The 9734-nt window shown below is 33.4% G+C and overlaps 3 protein-coding genes across 4 annotated transcripts; 2 read left to right on the forward strand and 1 right to left on the reverse strand.

Moving 5' to 3' along the window:
- The first annotated feature begins 4111 nt into the window (after positions 1-4111).
- LOC108744959 lies at positions 4112-6231 on the forward strand. Its single transcript, XM_018480953.2, has 2 exons — positions 4112-5017; positions 5914-6231. The coding sequence occupies exons 1-2, from the start codon at positions 4246-4248 to the stop codon at positions 6141-6143; spliced, it is 1002 nt and encodes a 333-aa protein (XP_018336455.1). The 5' UTR covers positions 4112-4245; the 3' UTR covers positions 6144-6231.
- Positions 6232-6364: 133 nt separating this feature from the next.
- Positions 6365-7699, reverse strand: LOC108744960 (transport and Golgi organization protein 2). The gene is made up of 5 exons (XM_025981767.1): positions 7540-7699; positions 7070-7319; positions 6783-7007; positions 6607-6702; positions 6365-6537 (listed from the first exon to the last, which is right to left on the reverse strand). The coding sequence occupies exons 1-5, from the start codon at positions 7676-7678 to the stop codon at positions 6414-6416; spliced, it is 834 nt and encodes a 277-aa protein (XP_025837552.1). The 5' UTR covers positions 7679-7699; the 3' UTR covers positions 6365-6413.
- Positions 7700-7819: 120 nt separating this feature from the next.
- Positions 7820-9674, forward strand: LOC108744962 (protein GUCD1). Of its 2 annotated transcripts, none has more exons than XM_025981769.1 (5): positions 7820-7908; positions 8577-8736; positions 8891-9017; positions 9068-9359; positions 9415-9674. In XM_025981769.1, exons 1-5 carry the CDS (start codon positions 7893-7895, stop codon positions 9498-9500), a joined length of 681 nt encoding a protein of 226 aa, XP_025837554.1. In that variant the 5' UTR covers positions 7820-7892; the 3' UTR covers positions 9501-9674. The 2 variants fall into 2 exon arrangements, with proteins under 2 accessions (XP_025837554.1, XP_025837553.1); XM_025981768.1 differs by lacking the exon at positions 7820-7908 and adding an exon at positions 8336-8481.
- Positions 9675-9734: the final 60 nt, after the last annotated feature.

The following is a 9734-nucleotide window of genomic DNA, read 5'->3' on the forward strand; positions in this document are numbered from 1 at the left end:
GTGACTAATTGTATAGATTTTACCATGTTGTACGTTATAATCTCTACTCGGTATTACAGAATTGAATATTTTTTCATATAGACCTATGTAAACTATTAATTATTTCAATATATAAATGTACGAAATAGGAATGTAGGGTATATTATTATCATCAAAATATTCATAATTATGGAGATAATACGTTTAGTAACGAAAACATTGGTGTAATTTTGAATTAATTTAGAAAATTGTGTGAAGCGCCTTCACCAAAAATTATTTAAATACAAATTATATTTATATATGTTACGGAAACATCTTTAGCTACAAGAGATGGTTGTATTAATTTCAAAACATACTATTTTGCGTACTTAAGGATGTAGGGATGATATTTAGGGATTATATGATGATTGAAAAGAAAATCTGCTAACTTTTACTAGTACAGTTGTATTGGCATAAGTTATTAGTATAAAAAAATAGCACGTGTTATTTTATTATTCATACAGGAAATGTCTGCGTAAGTAACAAATGCAACAAAAAAAAAACATGCACTCTTGTACTTAAATAACTGACTTTTACGACTATAATTTTTTATTTATAGAGTGATTATTATTCAAGTGAAATAAGGAAACAATAACTTGTTCTGGTTATTGTGTTCGATCTAGCGATACTTTCACTAATTGTTAAATGCCACTTTGTCTTTATTGTTTCTTAAAAAAAAAAAAAAAAACAACGTGCCACAATGTGGTGTTAAAAAAGGTCAAAATTTAACCTGTCTGCGGGCCTCGACCTTGTTGATCTTAACATTATTTTCTCAGATCAATCGGGCATAAACATTTAAGAATAGAAATGTAAAATAGACAACTACTTTCACTAATTGTTGTAATTAGATAATGTTATTAGTAACAAGGTTTTATTTTATTGTTAACTATTAGGTTTTACCAGCGGCTTAGCTCGCATGGATGTCCTAAATATGTGTCAAAAGATCGTCGTTAACCACATGGTATACGAGGGTGGATTGATAAGTTTCCGGCCTGACCAAGAAAAACAAGGTTTTTAAAAATTTTTTTTTTTTATTTCTCAACATAATCTCCTCCAAGGCTGATACATTTCTCATAGCGGTGTTCCAGTCTATTAATGCCATCTCTATAGACTGATTCGTCAAGCTCCTCAAAATAACCATTTACAGCTTCGATTACTTCTTCATTGTCCGCAAATCTCTTACCGCCAAGCCATTTTTTGAGATTAGGGAACAGAAAATAGTCACTCGGGGCTAGGTCTGGAGAGTAAGGAGGGTGCGGCATCAATTCAAACTTTAGATCGTTGATTTTAGCCGTCGCAACGATTGACGTGTGCGCTGGTGCGTTATCGTGATGAAACAAGATTTTTTTCTTCGCCAGATGAGGTCGTTTAATTTTCACCTCGTGGCTCAAACGTTGCAATAAGTCTGCGTAGTATTGACCAGTGATAGTATTACCCTTTGCAAGGTAATCAATGTATATAATACCTCTTGCATCCCAAAAAACAGTAGCCATAACCTTGTTCGCCGAAAAAATTGTTTTTGCCTTCTTTGGAGTTGGTTCCCCTGGTCCAATCCACTGTTTAGACTGTTCTTTGGTTTCAGGAGTGTAGTGGTGGACCCACGTTTCGTCAACGGTTACGAATCGACGCAAAAATTCGCTTGGATTACGCTTATACAATGACAAATTTGCGGTAGAAATGTTTTTTCGAATCAATTTTTGGTCGACTGTTAGCAAACGCGGCACCCATCTTGCACAGAGCTTTTCCATATGCAAATGTTGGTGCAAAATATGTTGCACACGTTCATATGACATCTTACAGGTCTCAGCTATCTCACGCACTTTCAATCTGCGGTCTCCCAGCACTATTTGATGAATTTTTTCGATCATATCTGGAGTTGTGACCTCAACGGGGCGTCCTGAGCGAGGCCCATCAGAGGTGCTCACACGACCCTTTTTAAACTCGGAAACCCACTGCTTAACGGTTGAATATGACGGGGAGGATGTCCCCAGTGTTGAGTCCATCTCTTTTTTAATTTCCTTCGGCGTTAACCCCTTCAAATAAAAGTATTTGATGACAGCACGATTTTCCTGCTTTTCCATTTTTACGAAAACCACAGAGGCGTCTTGTTCAGCGTGCTGTCAAACCTACACTAGCAAGGAGATCGGGCTGAAACTATAGCTACAAGCTATCCAAGGATGGTACTATAGAATGTCACCTCAAGGTAGGCCTAGTGGCGTCATCTCTTGGTTAGGCCGGAAACTTATCAATCCACCCTCGTATATAGTAATTCTGTTCTGGATAAATGGTACCCTAATCCTTTTATGTACCCCTGACAACGTATGTAAAAAATTTCATTATAACTTTTACCCCCATGATGTCCTAAACGTCTATCAAAGATAACACAGGTCTGCGAAATTTTTTTTTTGAAAAGTTTTTCTCTTAAATTGTTAATGTTTGTCGTAATTGTCTTGAAAGTAATATTCATATGGTGTATACCACGTCACATTAACCCATAAATGCTCAGAGAACACATTTCCATTTGAACCCTTGCCACGTAGTGAGTGCGACGAAAAAATATTCGATAACCAGTGTTTTTATGTTTTTAACGATGCTCTTTTCGATGGTGTTAGTTAAAGTTACCTCCGATAATATTAAAGCATGGAATGATCGAAAATAAACAAAAAAAACGTGATTTTTGAATTGACTTTTTTCTTAAAATGTAATTTTTTGTGTCCTTAAGGTTTTTCTATATGCTTAAAACCTATATAAATCATGACCTAGATATCTAAACATGAAATAATCACCGTTGGTCAAGTCGAAATGCCTTTACAAACTGTTTGATCAAACCAAGTTTAAAGTAAAGTGGTGGAAGCAATACTTTTTCGGGATCATACAATTGACATTTTTCACTCCGACTTCCAATTGCATTCTAATTTGGACATAGAAATACCGAATAACAATGATTTTGATTTACCATAAGTCCACTGTCTTAACACTTCAAAACATAACCGGCATATTTTATCCTAACCCATTGTTTATCTTGGTGACACAACTTCGTTTTGAAGTAAGCTTAATAAGCATTTTTCACAAAGTTTGTTATATTCAATCTTTGCTTAACTATTGCATATTGTCTGCAAATGTAAAAAAAAATACATTTGAATTGTTTTAACAACTCCGAGAAGCCATAGTTAAAGATAAATAAAACACAATCTTTTATTACACGTTAATATTATATCTCTCTCAATAATGGCGCGCTATAAACTATTTTTTTTTCAGGCGGTGTAAACGACTATACTTAGTGACTTTCAGACTATCTAAAATAAAGTAAAAGACAATATAATGCTCAGTCAGAGAGTATTAAATAGAAATATAAACTATGAAATGAATTTTGTGAAAAAAAACAAATAAATTTGCCGACTCAAAGAGCTATATACGTATATGAATATATTAATCTCATCATCATAAGGTCGTCAGTCCTAAGACTGGTTGGATACGTACCTCCACTCTTTCCTATCCTGAGCTAAACTTCGCATTTCCCTAAAACTAGAACAGCCCACATCCTTAAGTATTTGCGAACAGTAATCTAATCTAGGTCTACCTCTACCCCTCCTAACTCCTGTTTCTGCCTCTAATATGTCTCTGACTAGACCTTCATGCCTGAGAAGGTGTCCTACCAACCTATCTCGCCTATTTTTTATTGACTTCCATAGAGTCCTCTGTTCTCCTATTCTTTCCAATACCTCTTCATTTCTAACCTTTTCTACCCACGATATCCTCATCATCCGCCTATAACACCACATTTCGAACGCTTCTAACCTTTTCTTAATATTAATCTACATACAAAAAAAAATGTGACGTAATACGTTAAAACAAAGTTTATATTTGCAAAATGTAGACCAACATTTACATGCTTAAGATAAATTTATACAAAAAACGTTTTTATCGCAAACCTGTGTAATCGAAAATACAACAATTTGACAAATTTATTCCTAAGTCTTAAAAAGATGGAAAGGGTTGTTATCTACCTCTCGGGGATTCGCAAACGTTTGGTTTTCTTTCAAAAGATTTTTAACTTTTATAATAATAATAAAAGAAATCTAGATTGCGGGTCCAGTTAAGTATTTTTCATATAATTTTTGAAGCGTTGTCAAAAATTGATCGTTCAGCTACTGTTTGTTATCGTTAGAAATGTATTTTAAATTTGAGATGATAAAATAACGACATCGGAAATTTTTTTATATTGGAATGTTCGTGTGGTTACGTAAGAAATTCGCAAACTTTGAAGAAGAAGACAAGCAGCAACATTTACAAATATCGCTCAACAAAATCAACCAGGACAGCGCTCCCGACAGTTTAGTACTAGAAGGGAATAAAAGGTCGCAGCTAATGCAAAAACTGACCATGGAAGTGGCAAAAAGGAATAACGAAAACGAAACAGTCCTGAAGACGAACCCATCAGGAGATGCGAGACGTCGCAGAATAAATATGTCGTCGTCTAGTACAGCAAAGAGCGTAGGAAATAAAGGGGACACCACTATCCTCAAAATCAGTAACAATAATGACGATGACGCTACCAACGTTCTTCCAGCAGTTGAAGAAATCTATCAATATGAACGAAAACTGCAAAAGTTAGTCAAAGAAAACGAACATAAAAAAAAAGAGGAAAAACAACAGAAACCCAGCGCTGTTATGGAATCGATCACCAAATTGCAAGACGACGAAATCAAAGAACTATTCAAAAGAAAATTCAGGGAGCAAATGATAAAAAACAACGAAAAACATAACGATCGACCGGACGATAACACGATTGCAGCTGATGATGTTACTACCGAAAACACTGAAACTGCGACCGATATTGGCGGTAAACCTCCTGATAGTACCACAAGGATATGGAAAGGAGTTGAACTCAAAGAATCGGTCTCTAGAGAGTACAGCACCTCGTTTGGTCGCATCACACTTAGAGATAGTGATCTGCCAAAATACATACGAGAAACAACAGATACTTCGCTTGATTTGAGTAAGATTTTTTTCTTGAAACATTTAATAAGGTTATAGGGTCATGGGCAATGCCAAAATTGTTCGTAGGGCACGAATTAAGTACATGAGTATTTATTAGTTCGGTCAGTTCGCTATCATTAGTGTCAAGACTATTTTTTGTGATCTATTCATCAATATTTTATATGCAATAGGATTACCCCCCCCCCCCGCACCCTTCTTTGACTAAGCCCATATATCTACGTGGTATACTTCGTTTACTTTCCGTAGCGATGTGAGCTTCAGTTTGACCGGCGCAAAGTAGAAAAGAACAGCACTAGGCCAGAAAAGGAAGGAGACATCTCTCGGCCAAACTCTTAACCGGTGAGGAGCGTATAATCCGTACAGTACTGCACGGAAAAATTGACCATTTTATCCTTTGCATTGCTCAAATGTGCTGTTATTGGTACCATTTACTACTAAAAATATCAACGAGATGTTTATTTATATTTAAACACATATTAAAGGCTTCAACGCTTGTTTTCGACTCGCACTACCATTCATAATTGAACAAAACTTTTGGCAGATACTGTATGAAAAAATATGTTTAATGAACAAGAGTCGAGAGTATAATGAGCTTTTTTCCCCCTACCTACGATTTTGCCAGCGCGCATCCAAGACATTGGAAGGGGCACTTCGCTACAGAAAGTAAATGAAGTATAATAACTAGACTCTATTGCTATTGAAAGCAACCATTTTCTGTTCTAAATCCTTGATAACATAATTTGAAACGTTTTTAAATAAACTGATACATAAATATGTAACACATAATAGATACAGCAGTTTTCAAAATTGAAAAAATTTAAGTATTAATTGTTTATTGGGGTACTAAACATTTGAAGACACCCCCCTGTATATTTACCTAATATATTTTCTTAGCGAAAAGAAAAGCTTCCATCTTGTCCGATCAAGTAAATAAAATGAAGTATGGGATGGAGAAGTTGAATTCTGTTTTGAATTCCAATTATACAGAAAAGTACAAAAAAGATATCGATTTTCTTATCGCAAATATCGCCCCTCACATACAAAAATGGGAAAAGGAGAAAGAAATTCGAAAATCAAAGCTCATGGCCATTCCGGAACAAAAAGAAGTCCCCACTGTCCCCTAATAGTGATAAAAGTGTATTAATTGTGAATGTCGATATGGAAAATTTTTAGTCCAATAAAATTATCGTCACACCCTCGTATACTCGAAAATATATTTTTAATTTTTTTGATCTCCAAACAGTTGCAACATTCAAAAATAAAACAAATGCATGGATTACAATTATTTTTATTAACAATTAAAGCAAAACACAAATTTAACTTTTATTGCCTGGGTATTTTTTTTTTAAATACAGCCAAAACCTTTACACTATTTTGTCAAAAAAAAAAAATAACTACAAATTTGATTTAATAGTTTGTTTATTCCAAACAGGTGCTTCAGGGTTGTAGGGTTCTTCAATTGTTTCTTCTACAAACTCCACTTTCCATTCGTCAGTTACCAAAACAATACTGTGTGTTCTAGAAATTTCATTACCACGATATATCACAAATAATAATAATAATAATAATAAAAAAAGTATCACATACCTTGTACCATACGAATTTTGAATTTCTACAAAGACTGAACTTAGTTCTTCATAAGCATTTGGCGCCCTCTTTTGCAATTCTGGATCAGGCAGATGCCTTAAAAACAATTCAACATCAATTATAACAATTTTTTATTATTTAATTATTAGATAAAAATAATTAGAATGATACACTACCGTTCTTCCGACTTTAACAACGATATTAATTCGTCTTTTAACTGTTCTCCTTGGCTTACACTATTACATTTCGAAATAATTTCTGAAAATCGTGTTGTTCCATTTTTGACTTTTGTTAATGGTGAATTTAATGGACTGTTCCCGAACCCCAATATTTTAGAACCCTGAAATTCAGCAATATTTGGTGGAGAATTGCTTAAGTGAAACGTTGATGCTGAATCTTCCCTAAAATTAAAAAAAAAATACTACCCCTAGGCCGGTATTTATTAAATGTCAACCCTTTGTACCTAAGTTCGACTGCAACGAAATTGAATGCATTATGAGTATCGTCAGAGTACAGTTTATTAACATATTCGGCACCGGTTAATTCATGTTTAATAAAATCCATGACAATATTTCCTCGTCCTTTTGCATTCTGTTTTCTATCTTCGCCAGTAACGTTTAACAAAGCCCCGAAACGAAACTTGAATTTTTCGCATTTTCTCAACGAAACGCCTAACCATGTACCCCCCTCTCTTCCTTTTTCCATGTCTCTACCTAAACACGTAAAGCGTTGAAATTAAGGGCACGAATAATGAAATCGGGGTGCAATTCACGCGCGTCCTACATGTTAATCCGGTGGAATTGATGTGTGAACTTTATTAATAGGTTTTGAGACAGGTAGTGGCATCTACCGGTATAAAAGTGACACAACAATTGCAATGCAATTTAATTATGTGACAATAAATGAGAATAAAATTAATTAATGACAACTCACCTGCTATAATATTATCATTTGGAAAAAAACGGGCTATATCTGCTGGCCTGCGATAATATTCGTCCCGATTTGAGGCTATTATAAGTCTATATGAGCCCTTTTTTGGATTTGTGTCGACGAAAATGAATAATATACACATATTTTTAAATTAAAAAAAATAAACCTTGACAAAAAATCGAATAATACCTCGGCAAATCTCAACTTATTAGACTTTTACTGCTACAAGTGTGTCAGTGCTACGACATTGCTTTAAACTTGACTACAAATAATAATAAATTAACCAGTTTTTAATGTAATTTCTGCTAACTTTGTTCATAAACAGTTTAGCAACAATTTAGTAAAAACAACAAGAAATGAGTGATGCACCGAGTAAGTTGATTCTAATATTATTGTTGTTAAATAAATTTACTTATCAATTGTCTACGTATTTGTCTACGTATTTTGTTTGTAAAAAAGTTTATTTAGCGTTCCTTTGTTTAAATGTTTAAAATACGCATGTTTTATTTATTTTCCTGGCACAAGGATGGCCAAATAATAATCACGTACCTACTGTAATTACAGGTAAACCAAAAAGAGTTAAAATCATTAAAACCGTACATAGGTATATGTATGTATTTGAAATGTACAGGGCCGCATTGAAGAAATTAGTAGTACAGAAATAATAGCACTTTTTAACACTAACTTCACATACTTTTATGTACTATATATATATTCAAAACGTAATTGTATCTAAAAGGAAATGTTTCTAACAAATTAATGATAAGGTCCTTATCGCATATTATGTATATACATTATCAGTAAACTTGCCCTGAATTGGATTCTTTATCAATTCACTAAAACGGGATGGTGACTAATTGTATAGATTTTACCATGTTGTACGTTATAATCTCTACTGGTAAAGTGTCTGTGAAAGAATGGCCGAATTACGAAGTTTTAAAATTGGTAATTAATTTATCTTTCCTTAATTTGTAATAATTAATTTTATTTGACTTTTTAAAATAAAGGCGTATTTTAAAAAGTGCGTTTTCAACTTTTAGATTTCCCTGATAAACTTCTAATTCAACTCTGTCATTATAAACAAAAATCGAATTGGGATTGTGGAATTTCTTGCGTTTTAATGGTTCTACCACGAATATATAGGGAAAGTCTATTAAAACATTTACCAGACGTTTGTAAAGTGGAAGGATTTAATAAAAGGTATTATTTAACAAAACAGGGTGCAATTTACGTTCACCCTCTTTATATTTATTGACTGTTTCCAAGAATAATACATGAGATTGAATGAAAGTTCAGAGCCGGACTAATTTTTTTTGTTATTCCTATGTCCATGTTTTTCATTTTTTTTTTTAAGTACATGGACAATTGATTTATGTTATCTACTCAAGAAATATAACGTTCAACACAAATTCTACACGATTACGTTGGGTATTCATCCTGGCTATAGTAGAAGTTCGTTTTACAGACACATATTATCCAAGGTAGAATTAAATCTTTTAAAAATTTCGTAAAACAAAGGGGGTTGTTTTAGGATGAGGAAAGGGTTAAAAAAAGATTTGCAGCTGCCAAACAAAATGGTATAAGTGTTAGAAAAAAGTCTTTAAAGATGCAACAAATATTAGACCATCTTAAGAACGGGCCTGCGATATTATTAACGAATGCCAATTTATTATTTTGTGATATTTGTAAAACTAACAGACTGACATCAGAACTTAGAAAATGCTTTCCATGGCCTATCACTTACCAAGGACATTATGTAGTACTTTGCGGTTACAACTGCATCAATAATAAAGTGTATTACAGAAATCCGTCCCTGTCGGACCGTTAGTTAACGTTTTTAGACTATTTTATATTAAAAAATAATATAATTTATTTTAGGTGTTTGTGTAATGTCCTCAAACGATCTAGAGCATGCCAGGAAAAGTTACGGTACAGACGAAGACATTATTTTAATTTATTCATGACGATAGTTTGTAGTATTGCGACTTTTCTATATTTTTTACACTTTTTTGTACTTCCTTCGTTAACTTTTTTTGCGTAAAGGACTATTTCTAAGTAATAAAACGATTTTAACTGCTTAAAGAGTAATTTAAAGTACTCTAAATTTTATTACAGAAAATAAACTACATCTTTCTTTACATTTTTTTTTTTACTTTTAAACATGCCATGTCCCCGTTCAATTTCTACTTGGTAACAGT

This window comes from Agrilus planipennis, unplaced genomic scaffold (assembly GCF_000699045.2).
Source record: "Agrilus planipennis isolate EAB-ADULT unplaced genomic scaffold, Apla_2.0 scaffold42, whole genome shotgun sequence".
Taxonomy (NCBI): domain Eukaryota; kingdom Metazoa; phylum Arthropoda; class Insecta; order Coleoptera; family Buprestidae; genus Agrilus; species Agrilus planipennis.

What these genes read in the sequence shown, in the direction of transcription:
- LOC108744959 (XM_018480953.2), top strand. Translation starts at nt 4,246, where the DNA reads ATGTTCGTGTGGTTACGTAAGAAATTCGCAAACTTTGAAGAAGAAGAC. An exon ending in AGATACTTCGCTTGATTTGA is followed by an intron (nt 5,018 to 5,913) that starts GTAAGATTTTTT and finishes ATATTTTCTTAG; the next exon opens with CGAAAAGAAAAGCTTCCATC.
- LOC108744960 (XM_025981767.1), bottom strand. Translation starts at nt 7,678, where the DNA reads ATGTGTATATTATTCATTTTCGTCGACACAAATCCAAAAAAGGGCTCA. An exon ending in TTGTTAAAGTCGGAAGAACG is followed by an intron (nt 6,703 to 6,782) that starts GTAGTGTATCAT and finishes ATTGTTTTTAAG; the next exon opens with GCATCTGCCTGATCCAGAAT. An exon ending in CAAAATTCGTATGGTACAAG is followed by an intron (nt 6,538 to 6,606) that starts GTATGTGATACT and finishes TGAAATTTCTAG; the next exon opens with AACACACAGTATTGTTTTGG.
- LOC108744962 (XM_025981768.1), top strand. Translation starts at nt 8,454, where the DNA reads ATGGCCGAATTACGAAGTTTTAAAATTG. An exon ending in ATTACGAAGTTTTAAAATTG is followed by an intron (nt 8,482 to 8,576) that starts GTAATTAATTTA and finishes TTCAACTTTTAG; the next exon opens with ATTTCCCTGATAAACTTCTA. An exon ending in GTGGAAGGATTTAATAAAAG is followed by an intron (nt 8,737 to 8,890) that starts GTATTATTTAAC and finishes TTTTTTTTTAAG; the next exon opens with TACATGGACAATTGATTTAT.